This window comes from Bombus impatiens, unplaced genomic scaffold (genome assembly GCF_000188095.3).
Source record: "Bombus impatiens unplaced genomic scaffold, BIMP_2.2 scf_1117, whole genome shotgun sequence".
Taxonomy (NCBI): domain Eukaryota; kingdom Metazoa; phylum Arthropoda; class Insecta; order Hymenoptera; family Apidae; genus Bombus; species Bombus impatiens.
The window spans coordinates 263671-289369 of NT_177536.1; the positions used below are offsets into that span (position 1 = coordinate 263671).

The 25699-nt window shown below is 36.8% G+C and overlaps 1 protein-coding gene and 1 long non-coding RNA gene across 6 annotated transcripts in view; both read right to left on the reverse strand.

Moving 5' to 3' along the window:
• The window catches only part of LOC100749773 (glutamate receptor ionotropic, kainate 2), a 292766-nt gene that overhangs the window by 133253 nt on the left and 133814 nt on the right, over positions 1-25699 (reverse strand). For all 5 annotated transcript variants that reach the window (XM_033323710.1, XM_024371152.2, XM_033323708.1 and 2 more), the window contains exon 4: positions 9390-9574. In XM_033323710.1, coding sequence (XP_033179601.1) covers positions 9390-9574 — 185 coding nt within the window. The remainder of the gene's footprint in view (positions 1-9389; positions 9575-25699) is intronic.
• On the reverse strand, positions 9961-25081 carry LOC117152330. The gene is made up of 3 exons (XR_004462681.1): positions 24908-25081; positions 23736-23740; positions 9961-9972 (listed from the first exon to the last, which is right to left on the reverse strand). It is a non-coding gene; the product is annotated as an uncharacterized LOC117152330 (long non-coding RNA).

Consider the following 25699-nt stretch of genomic DNA (forward strand, 5'->3'; position numbering starts at 1 on the left):
GAGAAAGACAGACTCAGGCCAATCGGCTTTCAATCGAAGCCAGGGGCTACGTGGTTCGTGTTCAGCCGCGCGTTCCTTCAATGCCGTTGATTAGTAACTACTTTCGGAAATAAACGAGAACAGACGTGCGTCCGTGTATATCTGTGTTCTATTTCTTTTCGCGGGCGAAGAAACGACGAACGACGACGACGAAAAACTAGAGACGAAGTAGAGAATTGTCGAAGGAAGAAGAGGCGAAGGAGATAAAAGGAAGGAACGAAAGTAAAGTACAGGATGAACTCTTTGTGTCGAGGGGTAGCAACCACCTTTTCTACCTTGCACGAGTAACTGAATCGACTTGAAAGTGCTTATCGGCAGGGCCAGCGTGGTCTGGTTACGAGTGTGTTAGTACACGTGCTGGGTGCTACATGAGCTGCGGATGTGTATGAAGGTGAACCGTAACGAGCAAAGGCTCGACTACGAAACGGTACAAATTGAATTTCAACGGGAACGTACCGGCTGATTCGAACGATCGTGCAACCATGGGGTCCAGTCGGTATCCAAGAGAAGAGGAGAGACGGTCCATTATCGGTCAGAAGGAAGGCCCGTTAAATCATTGGCACGGCAACGGCAATTCCGGTTCTCGCGGTTCATTAGAGCGACGCGGATATATGTATATCGGTCGATATACGTAGCGGCAGTTCATTGCTGATGAACGATAGCGGTGTAGTCGTGGAACAATCAGATTACCATAATGTCGAGCCATAAGAAGGTTTTCTGTTCCCGCGCTGTTGACTTGATCTTCGCTCGTTTCTTTCTCCTTCCACGCCGAGCAATTGCGAGCGTTTGCTTGCGACCATAAACGAATTCGACGCGACGCGCGTCTTTGCCTCGTATTCTAGGGGGCTGTGTTCACAGGGAGTGAGCTTCCAAGTTCAGACTTTGGATTCCGTCGAAGTTACTCGGCCACGTTTTAAGGGGATTTGGGAAACAACTTCTGGCAAGATAGATATAGAAGATACAGAAGGAATCGTAGTTCCTGAGTTACGAGGATTTGTTTGATAGAGTTCTATTAAAATCGACGCTCCTCTTAGGGTAAGAAGTTATTCTCTCTGGTTTTATCCCTTCATAGATAATAGATAATATAGCTAATAGCGTCTTCGGAATTCCTTTGTGGCGTAAAGAACAAAAATAAACTCAAGAGTAATAAGAAAAGTTAACATATTAAAAGTTATTAAGTTAAGATACATAAAGTTGAGATACATCTAGCAGAAAATAGAACAGAAAATGGAACATGCAAACTACGGGCCATATCTACACGCTTGAAAACAGTACAAACTTTGCGAACCTAAGCCAGGCAGTGCAAAAACATCTTATGGAAGTCTTAGAGAAGAGGTTAGCTTTACTACAATCACAATAAACTTTCGAGAAACGATAATTACATTAACATAATTAACAGTAACTATTTAATATGACGTTTTTAGGTCAGGATTCATATCGTTTCATAATCGAATCAATCGTAATTAAATCGTAACATATTCTGACTTTAAACGGACGTGAAATAGACGTTTCCAAGACTCGTAGGTTGACCAGGAATAGGTCTACAATCAATAACTCCATTCTCGACTCTTCATCTTGACGAAACACATATTTTCAATTATTCCAAATTGAAGTAGACTGAATACAAGCATCTGTGTTTCCTCGTGATCTCGGCTATAGTCACGGAACCGTGCAGAATTCTCTTGGAGGAAGGTCAAAGCAGCTCGGACTATCTCGACGAGAAATTTCCGCGGAGATGAAATTTTGGCGTAGAATTTAAAACGGTTCGTTAGTATACCGTCCGAATACTCCAGTGAATCTGCATGTGAACTACGATTGCGAACTGGCCGCGACTGTATGCTTGCGCTTCTGTAAACAGTGTTCATGCAGCCGTGTAATGCCGGACTACAAGCAGTCAGTCATGTCAAAGGAATTTTCCTGGTCGAAAGTCTTCTGCGAGGAGGCCAGTTTCCCTCGATCGAGCAAAACTGATTGCGAAGCATGAAGGACGAGCACTTGATCGGTATTACGGTATAAGCGCAAGTCTAATAGGCCGCATGTCCGAAACGCAAATAGCTTTGCCCATGGCAAACAGAGCCGGTCAAGATTTTAAGACGAGGCTACCCACCGCTTGCTTCCGTCAACAGGATAATATCTTAATAGCAACGACGACTACCGTTCATAATCCCGAATCTTGTTTCAACTTGATGAAAACGTTATCTAACCGATGACGAAACTTGTGCTATCAACATATGACACAGTAGAAATGGAATGTACAATGACAGAAAATTCAGATTAACGAATGCGCAGGGTATTATATGCATTTAGTCATCTGAAATATCTCCATCATCTTGAATAATAATGTATTACTTATAAAAGTTATAAAGTTAGAAAAAATGTGAAAAACAGTGGAAGTGAATTGCGAATGAAAGAGGAGTATTATTAGTAAATGTACAGGATATTCCACAAACTTTGTGTACCATTTCATTATTACAAATTATAAATGAAAATGTTAGTTACTGAAGTTGTGGAATTTGAAAAATATCACTGTAGAAATGTACTGATTGTATGAATGAAGACTATTATTAATGAAAGTACAAGATATTGCACCAACTTTGTCCATTTCGTTATTTCAAATATAATATAAATGACAATATTATTTTTACAAATCGTGGAGTTGCAAAAAGATGCAGTATGATAGCAATATTTCCTTTACAGTTCTCTTGAGAGAGGTTAGTTAAAACAAAGGATCATGAATTAGAAAATAAGTAAAAATATTGCTATTGTTTCATAGTTGATTTACTATGATTTGACCTTATTTTTCCACGATGTTTTTTACGAAATCATTACGAGTTCGTCAGATGTTTGCTCTCTGGTCCTTATCTGCAACGGTGGAACAATGGAAGCGAAAATCATTTGGAAGAAGTGTCTTTCTGCAGAGAACTGTCGGCGTCGCCGTTGTTTTCTAGCGAATCGTCTGTCGACGAATGCAAATTGCAGTCACCGGTGTTACATTATTATCTTTTTGCCTACCGTAGAAGAAGATGTTCTTTTCTAACAAACTTCCATTGAACCTGACGAGCTTTAAAACTACATTATCGTTCTCGATTCATCGGGCAAATATTCTGCCAAATGAACAAAAGAACTTTCTTACCACTTCACTTTCCATCAATCTCAGTGCTTTCCCAAACGTTCCACGAACTAATCACCTTCTTTTCGTACATTGTAGGAAAAAGCGATTGGAATTACGGCGGAAGAGCGAGTTCTTTCGAATTAAAGCAAGCAGCAGCGTTGGTTCTCTCAGCTTCTTCTCTCATGAATATCGCGTTACCTTCGATCATTTCGATTCCCGCCGAATGAAAACATTTCGGTCGTCATGGTTGAAGACCTCGAGCAGAGTGATTTCCTTCCACATAATCACAGAGCTACTTCCTCTTACTGAATTTTGTATTTCCGTTGCAAATCCAGGCCACGAAAGGCTGGAAGAAAGCATCGACTGAGAAAACATAGTCAAAGGAATCACCTTGGCTAGGCGGTTGAAAAGACTCGACGTCCTACAAGCCACTTCTCTCTTCATCGCGGTAAACTTACGAGCCGTCGACCAAAATGCGAAAAATTTGCCGACAACCGGCTACAAATAAACTCCCTCTGATTTGGTTCCTCTTCCTTTTTGCACGGTAAACCGGCTTCGCCGTACGCCAGCTGCTTCTTCCCCGTAGTCGAGGAAATCTATGTTTCCAGCGGAGTTCCGAGGACCGCGCTTCCGTAGATACGGTTTTCATAAATACTCGACGAACCAGTTTCGAGGGAGATAAAAGTCCATCTGCATCGCCACGAAGAAAGTTGACGTTATATTTCTTGGGCTTTTAAAGGGAAATTTTCATCTCCGATTAGCTTTCGGATTTTACGAAGATTTCTTTCGGATAATTTATGTTGGAATAACGTAACAATAGTTAATCAGTATAGTTTTTCGATGTATTATATTTCAAGTAATTATTTCTTTAATTACAATATGTAGATAGTTTACTAGGTGGACTTTATGTTTTTATTATTACTATTTTTATATTAATTATATTTAATTTTACAAGGATATAATATCTGAGTCACACGTGGCTAAGTTCAACGTGTAAGTAGAATAGACATTATTTAGAATTGTATCTAACTTTAGATTTGAATGCAAATATACCATTTCCAATGATTAAAAATTTAACAAGCTAATCGTATTACGCCTGAGCTGAACATTTCATCATGACCAATTTTCCAAAGATTTACTTAGAGTTCATCAATTATTACGAGCTCGAACCAGAGCTGAGTACTTTTTCTATCTCCTAGTATCATCTCCGCGTTTAGCTCGATTTTTCCAACAAAATTGTCTCTTTTTCTCGCCCCCCCCCGCCCTTCTACTGTTCGAAACATTTCCAACGAAAATCCTAGAATATTTTTGTTGCCAAATGAAAAAATAACTCGCTACCTCGTCACGCAAACTTATCATGTTTAATTAAATCGAGTTATTAGTGAAAACATGCAGCACATCTTTGTGCACAGATAAATATTGCAGGAAGCAGAGACATTTCGAACAAAGAACGTAGCAATACGCCACTATATTCCGCAGAGAAGGAATACAAAATGGCCAACTGACAATGTTGCATGCGTTTACAAAGGAATTCTGTACGAATGCACATTGTAGCGTGTATCTCTCATTGAACGGCTATCTTCCCAAATGTTCTACCGTTTCAAATTGAATCTGTTGAAAAATTGATCAAAGCAGTCGAATGAAAATATCTCCTGAAGTTGAACGGCTCTTAACAAAAAGTGGATCTTGTTCATGATTGTCATTCTCCAGGACAGCAAAAAAGTATTTAATACCTGTTTAATACGTTTGAATTCTTTTAAGCAATTTAACTATACAATTTCTAGGAGTATGTCTGTAATTATATTGCATTGAATTATGAAGTTGTGAATCTCATAACAAAAGTTGATTTTGCAGAAACTACTAATTCATTCTTGATAGTATCAATATTGTGTATAATCATATTGAGTGTGGTTTCTAACTATTAGAGATATTATAACATAATACGTAAAACAAAAAAAAAATTTGACAAGGATAAGTTTTGTTATAAGCACCTGAATTATGCTTGAAAATCAGTCTTGCAACATTTCGAAATTCGAAAATTCGTAATATCGTTACCATAATATGAAGAGAGTTAGTGGTGTCTAACAGGTATCTTCCCAAATATTCTATTAGAATAAAAATTCAGAATAACATTGATCCCAAAGCAGCCAAATAAATATATTTCTTAAAATTGCTCGTTACCTTCGAAACATTTTAGAATTTGAAGAATTTGCAGTGTCGTTGTCGTGATATAGAGAGTTAGTTGGTGATGTCTAACACATGGCAAGAGTTCAATTTTGTCGTACAGTGCGTTTACACTATAATTGAAATTCTTACTGCGACGCAGTAATTCCTGCGCTCTTTGTACCGTGACATTGTTCTGATCTCTTTGATCGACGTTCTTCAAAGTCAGACCACGCAACCGGAAATCATCATTTATTGGTTCGCGTTGCTCTATCGAAAATCGGGGGCCGTGGCAGATTAGAAATTTTTCTCTTTCACCCTGAAAACGCTTTGTAGCCTGCTCGTTTCAGTAACTTGATTGACCATAGAACGATACCGTGTATCTCTATCGAAATTTTTGAACCTTGATTCTTTGAATCTGGTGTTCGTTAGTTAAAAAGTACTGGTTTCTTTCTGATACAAGTAACATGTTGCGATTTCAATTTTGTTCACTTTTCTCTTGATATTTTTCATTATCTATGGTTCTACGTTCAGTTCCAACTTACTCATCAAAGTTTTACCGTGCGATAAACTTCGTTTCCAAAGTAGCTTTACTTCTTAGAGTTTGAAATAGATTGAAAATGTGCAATAGTAAGCCGTAAGAATACAACAATATTGAAAAGAATATTTTACGTACAGAGATTACAAGAAAAGAACATGGTAGGTATATCGTTGTCGATTTCTTTTATCTTAAAGTCACTTTATGATTAAACAAAAAAATTTTAGTATATAAGATTTAAAAATGTAAAACTTTTAAAAATACCTGATAAATTGAGCTAATTTCGTCGAAACCAATAGTATAATTTTTGAGACAAGTTAATACTATCATTTTATTTACCATACGTTAAAACATATTATTTGAGAAACCCATTTAGTCAAATTATTAATTGTTATATACCTTTCTCATCGCGTTTATAATGTATTTAATTATAATCAAAACTTTGGAATAAAATTCGTATTATACTTTAGTATTGAAAAAATAGAACACCGTCGTTTGGCAAAGCGAAGTAATATAACTCAGAAAAATCAACATTGCCTATGAACATTGAATCTGGTCGACTGAAGTGATCAGAGCGTTATACGCAAAAATAAATGGTTTGATAAATGTTGCAAAGGAATATAAATATTTTTCGCATAGCGGGCCGTGTATGTTTTATCGAAATATCGTGTTAATTTCCAGCGTGACTGTCGCGAGTCGTGTACTGCCGCGGTTAACATAAAGCTCTCGTTATTGTCAGCCCTTTGTTCGACGAACATTGTTTTCGGCCATGTTTCAAATTTAAAACATCCTGTTTCGGTTTTGCAGTCCATAGTAAAGCAATGTTAATGTTCGGCTTCACCCCGTCGGCGATCCGTGTTTTGCCGGGAGATTTATTTCTGCGAGCTGATGCGTTTTTGGTCTCCGCTCAACGAGGAAAATGCGTAGCCAACGAATAAAAGGATAAAAGAGACAGTGGAAATAAAATAGAGAAAGTTCCGTCTATCGTATCGTTTGCATTAGAACACCCGCCATATTCGAGCCATCATATTAATTCCGTTTGCGTACCACTTGCTGGTGGAAACCGACTTCCGCCGGGTTTTCAGACTTAAAACAATGCTCCGAGAGTCGATGAAATATCACTGGTTATAAAGAGGTGGAACCAGAGTAAAAATACTGGCTAGAATACGAAGAAAAGCCAACAAATTCTATACGAATACGCATTTGTACAGAGTGTCCCAATAGTCATTGTCTAAACAACAAGGTGGCGATTTTATGGCGATTTGAAAAAATACATTAAAAATATGAGATAAAATTTGTTCATATTTTAATTAGATGTGATATTCAATGGCTAGAGAAATTATTTATCAAAAAATATTTATCGAAAAGTACTTTACAACGAAGCCTCTTTATCAGGGTTTAGGTGATAGGATCGTAGCATGAAATAATACGAAACTTGATATATTTGGACTTAATTAATTAATACGTAAATCTTATTGTCGATTAAGCTATGATTACTAGGGCACAGATACGAGTTGGTGTTTCTACGCTATATCAGTGGAGACAGCAGAGAAAGATTTTAAGCTCTGAAGCTTAACTTGGATAGCACTGCCGTAAGCCATCATAAAGACCAAAGTGTGCTTTCTCCAAGTTTAGAGAATTCACTCTTGCCCTATTCTATCTACATGTCTTGTTTCAAAAATTCTGTAGAAATGTAATACTAACTTTACGTGCTGTGATAAAACAGGTTGTTCAACTATAAAAAACTTTATGTGATTTTGTAAAAACAAGATTGTAAACATTTTAATCTAACTTTCGAATTGGGAATCTTAAGATCAACATCATGTAATCGTACGACGCGTAAGTGGTTTACGAGGAATCGAAAGAAACCTATTCAAAGTTTTATGGACTGATTGTACCATAACAAGGGTTTACGATACGACAATCAACATCGAACGATGGGGAAGAAGCTCGAAAATTTTTGAATGCGAATTGGTATTTGAAGTTTCTGATACGAACGTCTCTTAAACTAGATACAGAATTTCTTTGTGGTTAGAAGTAAATACGAAGTCTTCATAAACTAGTCTCCAAAGTTTTAAGATATATTTTCATATAACATTAAAAGTCATAGTTTTTGTTACGATATTCTATGACATCATGATATTATTATGTAATTTTTATGTAATTTAATATCATGATATTTAGTTATATTTAAACGTAACGTCAAAATAGTTTTGTAGGCTACTTGCGATTTTAGTGAAATTATAAATTTTGTAGAATGAAAGTAACAGGATTGGTAGGAAATGGATGAAAATGTTAACGTAACACGTGTTGCTTGTTTTTAGAAAAATTCGTTTCTCGAACGTTTCCATTCGTTCACGTAGCAACATTAATATCTTTAACAACCTCTTATATCTTCCATCTAAAGAAGGCGCTTCGATGAGGATTTGTCCTCGAACGTCGTAAGTTCGCTCTTGAGAAAACGTGGCAGAGGTAAATTTTTCGCGACAATAGGTGCTCCAAGAGACGCATCTCTGGGCAAACAAATACTAATAGATCAGTGGTAGTCGACAGGAAAAATGTTAAAGTGTAGGAAAATTCGAGAGTGGCAAATATTAGAGAACGCGTTTGCAAGATTGCATTCGAGATACGAGACGAAAGCCTCGTTAAGTCGAGAACAGACCGCCGCTTTTAGTCACTTCCCGCTAAGAACTTTCTTTTTATTAAGAGAAATTCGAAAACTTTTCCTTCTTTTGTCCCAACTTCCGACTTACGATTGTCTAAACATATGTATATGTGTGTGTGTGTGTGTGTGTGTGTATCGTTTCTGATAGAAAAAGTTTAAGAATATTTCCTTTACTTCTTCATTGAAAATACTGTTCCATTTCGCTGTTCTTGCCAAGTGTTATGTTTATCGAATCTCATAGTAAGTAGAATAGAATAACATTTGAAACTGTGGTATGAAGTTCTTACGAGAACCGACAGTCTGTCAAGTGAATAGAATGCCAAATATTCCTATCGACGATTCTTTTTAATTTAAATTGATATTGAAAGAATATCGAACTAAGTAAATAGAAAATAAATTACATGTATTACTAAATAACAACATTGTGCAATAAAGAGTTAATGAAAATCCTGATTTAAAACTTTTGAAAAATAAACCACACAAGCTTGTACCATCTTAATCAATTCTGATTAATATCAAATTTCAACATCAATTTACTACCGAGATTATTTCAATAAAAATCCTTTATTTATTAAGAACGTATATAAATCAACGAAAAATTCTCTGCAAGACGCTAGATTACCCATTTATCATCTCGATCGATCAGTCTGGTCTATCCACGTCGATTTATCGGGGAAGAGCGTAACAATCGCGTCTGAGAATGCCAATTAACGTGACTGGGAACTCGATTGGAACTCGAGCGCGTCTACTTTCTACCGCGAAGGAAACGATTAGTCGACAAGCCGGAGAAAAGGGAAACGTAGAACGCGAAGATTTTCGACGGTGCTCAGTGACGCCTTGATGAGGGTATTATTCTGAGAGTTTGTACGTACCTTGGAGAGTGTGGTGGGGTGCGGATAAAGGTTGACAAGGCAGCTCTGCCGTCTGAGCCGGTAGTCCCAGCGTGTCTCTAGATGTGGAATCTCCATGGTGTCGCAAATGCTTTGTACGTGGGAGGCGGTGTGCGCGCTCTGCGGCCCAAAAATCGCCGCTACACCGCTTCGCAGCAAGTGGCACACTGAAATCAAACACAACTCTACGTTATGTACACGGATACGTACACTTATACACAATGTTATTTGCTCGTTCAAGTTTCGCGTAAATTGCTTCAATTTTCATAAAACGGAGTTTACTTTTGGAAAAATGTAATGTTGCAAGTATGTGAATTATGACACAAGTTGAAGAGTTCAAGAGCGGGTGTTGAGAATGGGTGATTTTAAATTTAGTTTAAGAAGATTGTTCGAGGAAAGCAGGTTGTGAAATATCATCCGGGGATATTACATTTTTGTTAGTTGGCTCGGAAGAACAATTTGATGTTCAAAATGAAATGATGGTCAAAAGTTTAACTTAAAGATCTATTTGCTACATATTTGTGGATGTAAAAATTAGGACCAACTCTAAGAAAAATTAATACATCTGTGTTAATAATATTTTAAACTAACATGGTCGAACGTGAAAAGATTATTAAGATTAATGTAGTGAAGAATATAGCGGTTTGGTTATATAAATCTTTAACTTGCGTACATTCTGATATTATCGAATAAAATTCGCCTTATAATGTACGCAATAAAGCATCGATTAACCGAGATCTTAATGCCGACTGAAACTTACAATTGTTGCGTGTATATTCTGCGTCTTGAACGAGAAATATACTGTTTTGAAACTAAACAACAATTGTATCGTATGTCTCGTATAAGCAAAATTAGTTTCACGGTTAATCGAGCTTCTACTGTATTGTACATAAAAGAAAATAGTTGAGATTTAATTCATGAAAAACTGCATTGATATATAAATTCTAAGTGTTCAATTCACATCGAGAATTTCCAGCTTTCTGGAAAGCATTGATTTCATGATATTTATCAAATATCAAGTTCGCTGTGTTTCAGAAATATTCTTAATTCATGCCATAGAATCAAAATATGTAGTTTGTTCTCCAAGTAACTATATACGTAAGTAGGAGCAAATATTCGGAATCGATAAAAGTTTGTTTGAAATCGCAATACCGGAAAGGATAAAATCACGAACATTCCAAATATTATTTCCCTAGTTTCAAAAATGCACTTTTATGCTCTTAAAAGATTACGTTGCGTAATAACACGAGTAGTAAAATAAAGAAAATCGTTCGCATTCGTATCGTACAATCGTGTAAGAAAGAGCTTGAACTGTTGGAGCGCACTCGGTTGCCATTATCGATTAATCAGCCAAACTCCCGAAACTTCCAGCGTACAAACTTTCCCCTATATCCTGTCTCCCATCTTCCCATCTTCGACTTAAAGGGTCACCATGGCGCTTGGCAAACGAGACATCGCTCCGGTTACGATCTTTCCTATCCAACGTATTTAATCGATCCCTTTCTGTCTTTAATTTGCCAAATAAATGTTTCCTTTGTCATCAGTTTCAACTTTGATTGCCGCAGGAGTTCCGAATAAATTACCAAAGTGTAGGATAAAGTTTATTCTGTTTACCAGAGCGAATTGCTTCACGATGGAAACTTTGTTTTCTTCGTTTACGTAATTGCTATCTCTGTAGAGTTATATATCTTAGATTATACGCTTTTCAGCTGCTTGACTCTTTAATTTAGATCTTGTGTAAATTGTAGGAACATACAAATCCGTCATGTAGACTTAATATGTATGTTGTACTATATTGCGCCGACTAGTATACGGTATAAACACACACATACACATACATGCATTTCTATACATGTCACCAGTATATTATATACCCAATCTATGAAATTTACAGAAATAAACTATTCTTTTTTTTTTGAGACATTTGAAATTAATTATTTGCATGGTTAATGAAATTGAGACATTCAGAAATTTAATTAAGCCAATCAGTTTGGCTTTTCAGAAGCTCATATAAAAATCTTCAATAAAATTATTATATTTATCAACATAAAAATATTCTCAAACTTGAAAGAAAATAACTATCGTAATAATTACATAATAACAATGTTATACACTACATTGCTCCATACGTTTCGTAACACAAGTTGATGTCGACTTTAATTTTCTCTAGGATATTTTATGTTTTATATTTTTCACCATCCGCAAAAGAATACTTTCCTCTTCGAGGAAACGGCGCAGCGTTAATTAACAAGGTATTTAGATAATCACGTTAATGTATATCGTGTTTAATACGTTTCATAACGGGATAGCGTTACGCCGCGCCGACTACGAGGAAGCAGATTATCGAACGCCAGTCACTCGTAATTAGTCGTGACAGGTAATATTTTGTAATTGGATTCGCTCCTCGTTAAAGGTGTCACTCCGTATTTATATTTATTATTCTTTTTCCGATTTTATTCGTACGATTGAATCTCGCGTAACGGGTCCTCTTCAATTTTCTGGCTCGTTAAGCGCGTTAATCTTAGACGATTTTGTCAACCGGATCTCTTTGCCATGTACGCTTTAATTATGTACATGCAAAGAGCATTGAATTCTCCCGCGGCTTCTGTCCTTATTCCACGCAAGCTCTTTCATTCGCTTTGAAAGATTTAAAAGAAGCTAGGACAGTCATAGTAATTTACAATTAATGATAGACTATTTTGCTACGTTCTTCTTTTCGTAGATTAATTGAAACTGAAATTCGTAGATTAAGAAATAAGCAGTAAGGGAAGAAGAATTAGGCACCGAACGAAGGTGACATGCAAATATTTCCTGAACCACTTACCCTCAACTCAGCACCAAAGATCAATTTGTAAATAGAATATATCGGTTTTGTTGAGAACAGTTTAAGGAAACGTAGCATTGCGTTTTATAATAAAGGAGAAGTCAGTTGAAAAATTCTTCAAATCTTTCGTGGGTATTTAGTGTCCACGCGATACAATTCTCGGCCTTTCTTAGTCGTATTAAGGAAAATTAAGTTGTTTGGAATGTTTATGGCAAAAGTTAAGAAAAGATTGGAATCCAATGAATTTATCGATATTTTGTGAATAAGCTAAATTTGTAGGAGATCAATTTCCTGCATTTCTAGTAGGATTTTTTCTCAGAAGACCTAAACACTGAGAGTAAACGAATATTACTTAATAATATAATAATAGTAATAAACTTAATAGTAAAAAGGAATGTCAGAATAAATGGAATTCTAACGTATTGACAAGCTATTAACAATTAAGTAAAATATTATTTCTCGAGGCAAATATTTTAGGAAGTCATCGATTATGCCTATACTCTAAATACGATTTTTACGCGGTGTATTTCGTAGACTAAAAAGTATTAGACCTAGAACCTTACACATACAATTTTGTACGTGTTTCACACAATATTCTTTGTAATATGGCTACTGTATGTGGTTTTAGTTTTCTGTTATTCATGTTTCTCCTCGTTGGTAATGAACAATACAGAGAATACACGAACGTGGAATTCCTTCTTTTTCGTTAATACGAAACCATCCGGATTTCTATACGGTTTTCGCATATACGGATTCGCGGTTCCGATCGGACCATCCAATGAAATTGCATCTGGAATTTCAATATACCGAGTATCATACTTTAACCTTTAAACGCCGCTAGCATTGTCCGGTATTGCTTTGAGATTCGACTTCTTTTTTCTCCTCTGTGGTCGTTGTCTGTGTTCCACTTGGAAGCTGACTTTGCGGACCGATTACAGAGATTCCGATTGATAGAGGATGTTCGTAAGTACCACAGGGAACCACGAAACCCTTGGTCGATCCTTTTGTGGTATAAAATCTAGCCTGCAGGGGACATTAGGTGGGTTTCCATCGAATAAATGATCAAAAGGCAGCGGACGAATAAAGCTCTTCCTATCGGTGACAACGGTATGTGTTTGCATGCTTCGCTGTGTTCCCTGTGCGTTCATTTCGAATGCATCACCATGAAATCCGTTCGCAAATGCGCCACGAGCAAAATAATTTTTCGCGACATTGTCGAAATGATTAGGGAGAATAACTTTGCACGTATTGCAGTGATTTCAGAACGAGTGGACTTTAAAGAATGAACCTATCTACCAAACGTAATTTGTAGATTTTTACACATTTATATATGTGAAATATCCAAATAAATAATACGTAAAATATGTAAAGTAGGGTATTCATTATAATTTTTAACGGGTAAAACGGATCTCTACCGCTGACGGTATCCTTTCTGGGAAAAAATTAGATGAGAATCCAGGAAATGGATCTTTAAAAACATCTCGTAGAAATTTAACCTACATACTCATTTTAATATTATCGACAAAATATCTATATCATTTTATTGGAACTTTTTCTTTTTCCAATAAATGTGATACCTTCTTTTTGTAATTGAACTAAATTGAACTAAAAGATTCTAAAGATACAAATAATTAGCGCCGCTAATATTCTAAAACTGCTACCAAGAACAAGATTCTTTTACAATTAGATTATAAGCTTCGCCACAAAAGCATAGGTTTCTACGAAAATCTCACGTGTTCCCTTTTATCTATTTTCGGACGAAACACCTGGAGAGTTTCTATCTAACCAAGTTATGTTCGTTCATTGGAAATGTACGCACGATTCTCCATTTTCGAAACGAACTTTCTTCACTGTTCTGGAAGAGTCGTCCTTTTATACAAATAAACGCGAAGAATAAAGGGTGGTCGGTGTCTTTCCAAAAAGAAGAAGATGAGGGAAAAGAGAAACAGACGGAAGGAAACTTACGAAGAAAGTTTTCCTCGTTCTTCGAATATTCCTTTTTACTTAGTGGCCGCTGGAAGCTGGGCAGAATCAAGGAGAAAATACACTTCCAAAGATAAGGTAAGGGAAACGCGCTTCAGCATTCACAAGATCATCGTTCGTCCTACGCGTGCTGAGGAAACGAATGCGATACCTTGAAATATGTATTTTGCAACATATCCTCGGAAGAAATACGATATATCTCGCAGCAAGACCACGTATTTCCTGCTTGAATCCAGTTCGTATCATCCCGGCTTTGCGAGTTGATAGGATTATCGCTTGTTAATGTATCAAAGCCAGTTGGCAAGCTGTATGCAGCCTGAGAAACACCCTTCATCCCTTTTGTCCTTTGCCTAAACTGAAGTCCAACTGCATCTAACTCCTCGAGTTTCCCTTTAAACGTTCGACATACGGATAGTAATTATAAAGCAGATCGTAGTAATATCGGATACCTATCTTGATTCTTAACTTGGAAAATCTTGACTAAGATACAGATAGAAATAAAAAAGAATAAACGTAGGAAATAACATTTGAACGCTATGTAGACTTAATGACTTCTCTGCTTAGGAAATTCAATGATCGACAATCGTCAGATTGGCAATCTGGTATTTAGTAATGTGGGCTTCTATTTTCTTAGAGTAAAATATACTAAGTTGTGAAACTTAGTTTTAATTATTTGCACGATTCTGTAAATCATGGTATATTATACATTTTTGTTAGTTTCAGAAAGCTACATTTATTTGCTTCCATAGCTCGAATAGCTTTTATGAAATCGCAGGTACTCGTATTTCATAAATTTTTCATTTAACTTTTTTCTTGACATCTGGAATATTCATTGAAACATTTGTTTTGTTGTTTATTAACAAATTTTTCAAATTGACAGAGATGTAAGACACAAAGGGAACGTAGTCATTTCGATTAATAAATCAAAACAAAATTTGTACGTTATTCCTTATATAAAAAATACTAACCCTAAATCTCCATCAGTATCATGAATAAAAGAAGAGTTGAAAAGAAATATAATTTACTACTAAATAATTCAGAAAATACTTACATAAATGGTTCCAAAATTTCATCACAAATATCGTCGATACGAAGGAAAGCTTTCTTTAAATTTCTTTCCCCACGAGCGTACTTACGCGATAAATTGAGAGTCTCTTCGAATACCCATAGCACGTTTGTCCCGTCGCATAAACTTCATTGTGTCAAATAATAATTGTAATATGTAATTTAGTTGGAACGGCGTTCACGAAAAGAATAGCGTTTGTAGAACGAAGGGGAAATTATTACTCGACGTATTATTCGAGCGCAGAACGAACTGGGAAAGATACAATCTTTCTGCCGGAAACGATATATGTCTTTATCCTCAGGAGGCTTCTCTCCGTCGGATCCATTCGAGTGTTTCAGTATGTCTGTTGGTCGACTCGCCGTTCCACTTAGTTTTCCAGTACGTAGCGGACCACTCTTCTTCCGTATTCGTTCCTTATTCAAGATTAGGCCGTCTGTGTGTACACCAACCTACTGTAGAGCTCCACGATTCCCTTTCTCCCTTTTCCCCTTCGTACTTTATCCTCCGGATTTTTGTCTTCACCACGAATTCTCCCGGTTTACTGGATCCTTCCGGATCCTTCCAGTCCCTTCGCTTTTAAACGAGTACTCCTTAATTCTTATTCACCGCGTGACGGCCATGCTTTGTACATTTCCTCTTCTCGTTTCTGTCTTTTCTCTTTGTAACTTTCGTTTACGATAGAACTCTGTTGAGAGCTTTAAATTACATATTAGTAATCCTAAATGAAACAAAAGGTCAAGAAAAGTCCAAACCTGGTCGTTGTAAAACACGGATTCGTTCACTGTCATCTTCATGATTATATCTCTTCAAACTAATCAACACAAATCCATCAGTAAAAAACGTAGGCGATATCTAAGAAAACGAACTAACCATCTTTAGCACATGATTGCCGATCACTTAGAACTCAAGTTCGAATTTTTACTAAATCTCGAATACTTAGATTCTTACCAGATGTCTGACTCAAGCAATATTGAAATAGATTCTCACAACATACACGCTCAGATTCAAAAACACGCTACTTAGGACACAAGTACTATTTCTATTTACACGCTACTCTGTTCGCTAAATAATATTCCAATAAAAAATCCTCGAATGTTTAAAACGTTAAAAAAAAGAAATGAAGTAAAAGGAAATAATGAAAATTATAACTTGCTTTCGGATCGGAAAGACACGTTGTGAGATTTCGGATATCGTAACCTCGAAATTTCGTCGCGCCATCGCTTCGTTCAGGCTTTGATAACCCGGTTAAGATACGACACGCTACTCTACTTATTCTCCTCAGATTTCCGCGGGAAGCCGAGAAGACCGTTTTATCGATAGATCGATATTTCGCGGGCGTCTACCTTCATAAAATCCCTTAAATATCTGTAACATAATAGTCAACGATACGACCACGAAAACACCATCGCTTCCGGCCAGTGGATATCGGCGCGGTTAATAGGGTAGTCCATTTTATGAGCGGATAGAGAGAAGAAACGAAAGGAAGAGAAAAATAGAGAATGGAAGGGGGAACGAGAACGTGGTTCCAGACATTTATAGCTTCTGCCCTATTGAATCCTGATCGGTGGCTCGATTGAAAAACTCGCGTATCCTCGCGATATCTGATGCACGCAGTATCGCGCCTTTAAAACTCGACTCGCTGTTGACTCAGAACAATGTACGCCGCTGCAAAATGCCTGACCGAACGGATTGGTTCCGCCTTTTGCTTGCCTTCTTGTTCTTCCCGTTGAGGTTTCTTGTTTTACGAAGTCTTGACGAGCTCGACATTTCTTTCAGGGCAAAGGCATAAGCAAATCTGTGTTCCCAACAACAATCTTATTTCTCAGCAATACGTGTGCATATTCACTGATATTTTTACCTTTTATGAGAATAAAATAATGTCTTTCTGTCATCTTGTATGATGTAACACCATTTGTAAACGAATGAGCTGTTGGAATGATAAACGACGCAAATTTCAGAAAATTGGAAAATGGTTTCCTCTACACGAGGAAAGATGGGAAATACGGAACACGATGAAAAAAATTCCAGATACTAAAATACTTCAGTGGATTTTCCCGGATTATCTCAACGACAGTTATCATCATAGATGTCATTTAAATTGAGCGCGATAAAGATAAAACTATAATGTATAAATAAATTCATCTAGATAGTTTTTATCCTTTATATTCCCTTTAAATCTCTAAAAGTGGTAGATATCGAAATTTCCATTTTTGGCACTTACTTCGGTTACCATTTCTGGCACAGCAAGAAATAAGTATTGTTCGATCTGGCGACTTTTCATTGACCCAAGTATAACTTCGTTGCTGGCCGCAACATTCGTAACTCCGAAACGTATATGCGTGATGGGGTTTATGCTAATTTACACGTAAAACCGCGATAATTTTGTAACATGCGGCATGAAAGAGAGAGAGAGAGAGAGAGAGAGAGAGAGAGAGGGAGACTGTCGCTAAGCAAGGACTTCAGGCTATCGCTGTAAAGTTTCGACTAGAGCTATTCCCGCCGGCCATTTGCTGGCCAACGAGTAAATTCTGATTAAATAATAGCAATTAGCAGTGGCGGGCCGGCGATTAGATCGCTTCAGATTTAATATGGCGCATAATTAATCGCGTGCTGTATCGTTGCGCGGCCAAAATTGAATTACGACTAATTCACTGCGTTACGCGCGCAGAACAGTTTTCTTCGCTGAACAGATACCAGGAGTAGCGTTGTAAATCCTGCTTGTGCTGCTCCGTTCATTTTTATTCGTCGCTTCGTTATTGACTTTTTACATGAATAGTAAGTTGCGTGTGCTATAAACCACTTTGTATTAGATTTTAGCTATTTGGCTACGATGTACCGTTGAATATTTGAGTTAGTGGACAAAGTTAACAGCGTTATACGCTTGTGCATCCTCCTTGAATGCATCCTCATGTATCAGATTTAATTATCGGTTAATTGTGAACTTTGCTTACTTCGTTACTTTTGATTCTGTCCTCTATATTCTCATCTAATATGATATTTCTGTATCCTTCTGGCACATTCATAAATCCAATTCATCAAATGTAATATCTAACCTATAAAGGAGTTTACTATCCGAACAAAACCTTTCTTACAAAATCAAACAGGAGAAAAATTTTCCAATTACAATCACTCGATCGAAGAAGAAACAGCTCATAAATGCTGCAATTTCCGCGCCACGCCTGACAAATACCATCATTGGAGGATTAAACGATTACATTGTTGCCTATTATCGTGAGAAGCGTGTGCTCTATTTTCTGAAACACGGCGAAATTGCATCGATACACAGAGGATAGTCAACATCGATATCTTATCAAGAGGAGCTTCTCGTAGAAAAAATTATAACTCGGATATCTCTCCGCACACTCGAATAAATATACTAACAGGAATAAACTCAATTCTGTTTCATTGTATCGTTCGTTGTAACTGGCTCCATCCAATTCCCGTGTCTCCGTATCTAAGATGTATTTGCGTTGAAAGACTTGGCCGTTTTCGGTTATTCCTTTTTGCGACCTCGATCCAACCTAAATCGATCACTAAGAGGTTCCTCTCGTGTCCCCGTTGCAACCAACGCCTGGAGAATCGTCTTCGTTTATCCCAAACGAGGAATTATGCTAATTTGGCAGTTCAATGAACGACACTCGGAACGATATACGTTCCGTGTAGGGGAAGATATATCAAGGAACGGATAAGGAAGACGATCGAGAACGCTGTAGGATGTCAAACATTCTTGAGAACGTGTTTCATCTCTTCGCGACGAGCACTAAATTATCCTCTAATCTTTCTTATACCGTACTTGATGAGCAATTGACTATTGTGCCTAGAAACGTGGCGGATTGTTTTCTCAGACGAGTCGTAAATGTGACTTTGATACCGCTTCTCGAATACGGAATACTAATTTTCGAATTTGTAAAAGTTCCACGAAAGTAGGAAATGTGTTTGGTAATTTCGAAAATTGTTGTTTTATAGAATAATTGGAGAATTTCTAGGAAAACGAACCAAATAGCGAATTGTTCCAGTTTTTCAAAATCACCTATACTTCGTTTGGTAATTATCTTATTTTTTATTTTAAAGAATTTTATTTTTCTTTTCGTATATACGTGATAAATAAAAACTTCATAACTCTATTACCTGACTAGAAAATGTATTCGGATATATTTCGGAATGTAAGTAGACTAAACAGAAATTAAAGACACTGGAGAATTCTTTCGTTTTCTCAAGAAAAACAGACACGAGCAAAAGCAAGAGTAACTCATGTTCCGAGCCTTCCGATTGTTTAAAAGACTTATTACAATTCTCGCGAAAGCAAAGAGATTACCCCCTTACAGCCGATGAAGACCTTTCGAGCGACAATAACAGACAGTCTCGCTTCGTGTGTGATTCAATCGCGTTTAGCGAAGAAATGGCTTCGTTAAGCAGGATTTATGTTTAACGTCGATTCGACGAATGACCCGAGACCTGCCACGGCTCTTCATCACGGCCACAGTTGGATCGATACACGCGAGGACGCGTCCTTTCTTAAATGAAACGGCCATTGTCGCGCCAAGACGTGCTTTATCTACTGTTGCGCCATTCCTGCCGATAGGGCGGCCGCGTCCATGAAAAACTCAAGGTAGAGACGAACAAGAGGTGAAGATGAAACTAATTTCCTCTTGGGATGCTGCAACGAATCGATGTTCCTCGAAATGTTGCATCGCGTGCAAGATCTTCTCCTAGTACACCGATCTTTCGCGAAACTACGAAAACTCGAAAGATGTAATGTCTGGCGGAGAAATGGGGAAGTAAACCACACTTTCTGCAGTTCTTTTTTAACGAAAGGAATGCTGAGCCGTAAAAATGAATTTTCGTCAATTTATATAACATAGGGAAACATATTTCGTTACATAACGAAGAGCGTAGCTAATTCATCGGATGATGAGCCAGTTTCTGTCACTATTCTGCATCGAGTAGAAATGGCTACAAGGATAGCGTCACGTTTTAAGTGTCACGTACAAATGTAACGTCCACGTGCATGGAAATACATTATACATTTGTGCATGGAAGAAGCAATGTTTTCGTAATAAATGTAACAAATTTACTGGGCGAAATTTTAATCAAAAAGGGAATATTTTTATTTTTTAATTTGATTTTTGTTAAAGACAGTGTGTATATAAACTTGTATTGAAAGTCAATAGTAATTATTAAGTTCTAGTAACTATTACTTTTGATCATTTATGCAGTAGTAATTAAATACATATACCTATGTCGTGTTCTATTCCCCATTAAAATGCCAAGCGCGTTCATTTATTCAAACAGATTTCTAGTCACAAGTGTGGCTTATATACAATTATACATAATATTAAAACAATAAGAAGACTTTGATACACAACGTAAATTAAAAGCTTTCATTCTTTATTTGAGATACACCTTTCATGCTCAATATTGCATATGCGTAAGATCATTAATTTACTCAAATAAATAAATTTATTTTTTTTAATGTGCATTTATTTTTTTATGCATTACGTTTCCTTCGCGAATATAATTGCAAAAATGTGTCTCTCTTATTCACAAGTACTAAAAAGCCATTTTCTCTCTGGCTACGAAAAAATTCGTAGCCTAGAAAGGTTAAGAATCTTTGTTTTAAACCAAATGTATTTTAACGTATTTTAAAAAGCATTTTTCGTCGCTGTTTGTCGTGTAAACATGAAATTTTATCGAGTTAATGAACAATTTTCACGTTTCTAGCAAAATTAGACGGGGAAACGTATTTGACGAGCATTTAGCTAGACATTTTGAAAGCGGAGAAGCACATTTTGCGGCCGAAGAAAGAAATGTGTGTTTTAAAAGTCGCTGAACATTCACGAATGCGGATACACGTACGAACTTTTTTTCTCCACTTTTGCCTCTCTATGTCCATTAAAAGATCTAAACGCGTACGTTACGCGGTGCCTGGTTGAAAGTCTGGAATTATCCGAGTTTTCTAGGGACTTTAGTAACAGCCCAAATATGCATGAATTTCGCATGCATTGTTTTCTAATAAAGAAACAAAATATCAAGTTAATAGCGATTATCATGAAAGCAACAAGAAAAGAAGAAAATAATTCGAGACTTTTGGAAGCACTTTATTATTATTCTCAACTATGATGATTATACAAGAATGAAATCATAACTTGAGATCTTTGTTTTAATATTGTGGAATTTGAAAATTTACGAAGCGACAGTGAGTGAGCAGGTGATTCTATCAGAATCTCAAGCAAATTCCTTCGTCTGGGTAATTCAGGCGTCGTAGCAATGTGAAAACGTTCAACGATTTTCTCGGAAGCGATTCAAGTGAGCTGAAGAAGGGCTAAGAGAGAGAGAGAGAGAGAGAGAGAGAGAGAGAGAGAAAGAAAGAGAGCGAGAGAAAGAAGGAGGGAGAAAGAGAGAGAAAGAGAGAGAAAGAGACAAGAACCTCGACGTTCTATTTTCCGTATAAATTCAGCGACGTAAAAGGAGGGAAACGTCGTGCGCAAGAAACGCACGCCGTCTGCACAAAGAAAACACGCCCAGGGCTAAATAATATTACGATGCCTAAACTTCATTTCGTTTCCATATCGCTTACTTCGTCAGAATTGCCTCACGGACAAGTTCCGAACCGTTTCCTCGCTCCCTTATCGCGGAAACAATTTAATTCTTATCTGGCTGTGCTATTACAAAGGTTGGAAGTTATTCTCAAGGCGTTTTCCACCACGGCAACCGATGTCTCCTCGTTCGTTCAAACGAACCGTCGCCGACTTTAGATAACCTGATATTAACTCCGGGGCCGCATCATCGCCACTTCTGGAGCCCTCTTCAATTTGTTTCCCATTAATCAGTCTGTCGTTTGCGACTAAAGACCGTAATTTAAAGTCAGTACTCTGCGAGTGCTGAATTATCCGACTATTATTAGTATTTGACGTTGGATCGTTTCATTAGTTTCGTCCCTTCTTTATGAGAAGTTTGACATGAAATTAGGATGAAATATCATACTCGTTTTAATTACCAATGTATTCTCTTTTGTTTTCTATCACCTTTTCCCATATAGAAACTATCTTCTTTATCCTATTTATAAAGTATTTGCGACTTGAAATTTGCTCGAAATTGGTTGGTCAAAAAATATTTGTGCATATAGAAATTGTAAGTAACTTTCAGTTACAGCTTGTTTTCTAGCTACACTGTCAATCTGTTTGACATTTCAGGGGTGAAAAATTCAATATTAATTGAAATAATAAACAAGTAATAAAGTACTGTGATTTGGACTGGAACAATATTGAAAGTCATTGAAAGTTATTAAAAATCGATAATGGGAAAACGTCACAGTTTATAACAGTAGTTTGCAAATGTTTATATTAATAATTTAAAACACAAGTAGATAACAACAAACTCACTTAAAAAGTAGATTGGATTTAACTGAGCGTCACATAAAAATAGTTGGTCCAATTAACCGGAAACTGAATATTTGTTTCCTCCGTCAACAAGAAGGAACACTCTGTTTGAAAATCGTTCCTCTTACAAACAATGTTTCTCGAAAAAAGATGATTCTATTACGATCTTCGGTAAACCATGCGAATTTTCTATAGTACACAGTCTACAACTACGTCATCAACAATCCCATTTACCTAACTCCGAATCTCTTCCATCCAGTCCACAAATTACAAGCCGATGTACTTATGGAAACCCAAACGTCTCGGAAGAATGTCATCTCGAGCTGAAGCAATTTGCATTCGAACATGCTGGTGAATTACAGGCTCTCCCGACTCGAAGAGAGCGCGACAGCATCAACGCAAAGGATATCGCTCCACGAAGAAATACCGATAGAAGCAAAGTGGTTCTCGTGCACCGGTATTCACGACCATAAACGGTCAGCTCGAAGCTCGTGCCTCAGCATCACGCTTAACATTATGCCTCCTAATAAAAACTCAAGAGTGTGCCACTTTTCTTATAACGATCGTTTAAATCGCGCCTCCACTGGAGAACCGGTCGTATATCAACGATACGGCATTATGAAAAAAAAAAGAAAAAATTAAACGCGCCGAAAAATCGCCTCGATAAAAGCGGAAACGCGTTGACTATGTATTTTACGACGTTGCAACATTATAATTCATGCGCAGGACCGTTGTTAAATAACGTATGTAAAAATTTCAACTTTTAGAGTGTCCAGACGGCGCCACCTCAGATTGTTGGCTATTGATACAGCCAGGTATTGGTATTGGCCAGGTTATAATCAGAAGTAACAAGCTCAAACTGTGAATTGATATTGGTAAAGATTAGAATACCGTTACAGTGAAATAATATATATAAGTTGCATAAACGTAACATTACTGAAAACATGGCCTAGGTATTGCTTCGTTAATATTATACAATACTATTGTAAAAAATCGATATATTAGGTTGTCCGAAAAGTGTCTTTCTTTCGCAAACGTGCTTTTTACAACAGCGCACCTTCATACAAACGTGAAACGAAGTCTGTGAAATGTCGCGGTGTTTATGTCAACAGAATAAAATGGATCGTACGTAATTCGACAAAATAATATAAAACAAAAAACGTTGTGCGTCTATCATTTCCTCATAACTATCATTTTCTCATAAGAAACTTTCCGGACAACCTAATATTTATAACACAAAAAGAATTGATATTTATATATACGATAATCTATTTTTCTTTAAATTATGAAAAGTTTTCTTGTATCTTTGATGTATGTAATTTTTGAAAAGTATCTATTACTATAATACATTGCTTATATCTTGATAAAGTGGTACGCAAGTGACTTTACTTACAGTTACTTAAGTTGAGTCACTTAAGGTGCATTTACCCATCATTTCTTGGTCTTTAATGGGTTAAATAAAATTGTTCGCAAGAAGTACACGAGTATTCTTTACCGCATGATATGGTTTGTACATAGTGATTTAAGAGTATCGTTGCAGGATCCGCTTTAGGATCGGTTGGCCAGTAAGAGCCGTGCCACTTGCAGGAGAAGCGTGCACGGCCAGCAATGAAAAGAGAATGACGTTTCAGAAGGGCGAGCCGTATATCAGCTCGACCCACATATGAGAGTACATAATTCAGCCAGAGGATCGGCCCACTCGCAGTCACTTCTGCTCGATCGACTCGTATCGAGCTTCCAGCCTCACGAAACTTTGCGCCCCTTCATCGCGTTTCTTTCCATTCGCCTGGAACTTTCGTTGCTCGAGCAGGCCACGAGGGAAACTTTTGAGAATTAACTGGACGTGTTAACGTGAAAAGTCTCGAGATCTCAGTCCTTTGTACTGTAAATTTAATGCGATGGTTGGACGGTTCAATTGTACTCGTATCGGTACGAGTGCCTATCGTTAAATGGCTACCAGACTTTCCTTTAAATGGAAAGTAATTTCTGAGACTCGAACGTTCGTTACCGTCCTTAGTTAAGATTATCCTGTCTAGCATGTTTTTCCACTTTTCAAGACATGGCGAAATATTTCGCGTTTTTCGCATTGTTTTTGTCTTTTAAATACAACTATATGAGACGCCTTTAGTTTAATTAACAGTGTTTATTTTATCCTCCTTGCTGTCTGTTTCATTTGTTTCTTAAATATTTTCTTAAATTATCGCTCGAAGTCTAGCAATTAAGTTTAAAATAATCAAAATGCCGCGACATATACAGTGACGAGCAAAAGTGTAAACACACTCCGCTGATTTTATGTAAAAGGCGATAATACGACTAATTTTTCAAGTGATCGGTAAAGATTAGGTAACTACAAGCTGCGTCTGATTAACGGAATGTAATAATTCATTTTCATTAACATTAATAATGTACAGAAAATTTTATAAAAATGGACATTTCAAACCATGTTTAAATTTTTGCACTTTAATTATACTCGTCGAATTAAGGTTTGAATCTAGTATTTCGTCCACCTTCCTTTACTTTTTTTTAATGCTTTTAATCTACGAAGCATACAGTGAATTAAATTATTAATTATTTGTGGTTCAATATTGTACCTTTTCTGTTGTATTCTTTCCCATAATTCATGAACACCTAAAGATGGATTATTATATTTTGCCAGGCTTCTTTTCAAAATGGACCACAAATTTCCGATTGGATTCATATCCGGACTTTGTGCTGGCCAGTTCATCACAGAAAAATTTTGATTTTCTAGCCAGGTTTTAACTATTTTTGCAGTATGCTTAAGATCCCCGTCTTGTTGAAATACTACTTCACGTTCATTATATCCAATAGAATTAACTACAGAAGGTAAATTACTTTGTAGAATGGTCAAATAATGTTCTTTCGCATTATACCTTCTTGGATTAAGCATATCAAACTGAAAAGTAATCTAACAATGGTGTGGGACAGTTGACTGCGAAACAGTGGACAATCAGTGCTTATTGACGTTTCGTTTCTCTGACATTTACATGCTATTATAAACGTTTCTGACGAAACGTGCAAA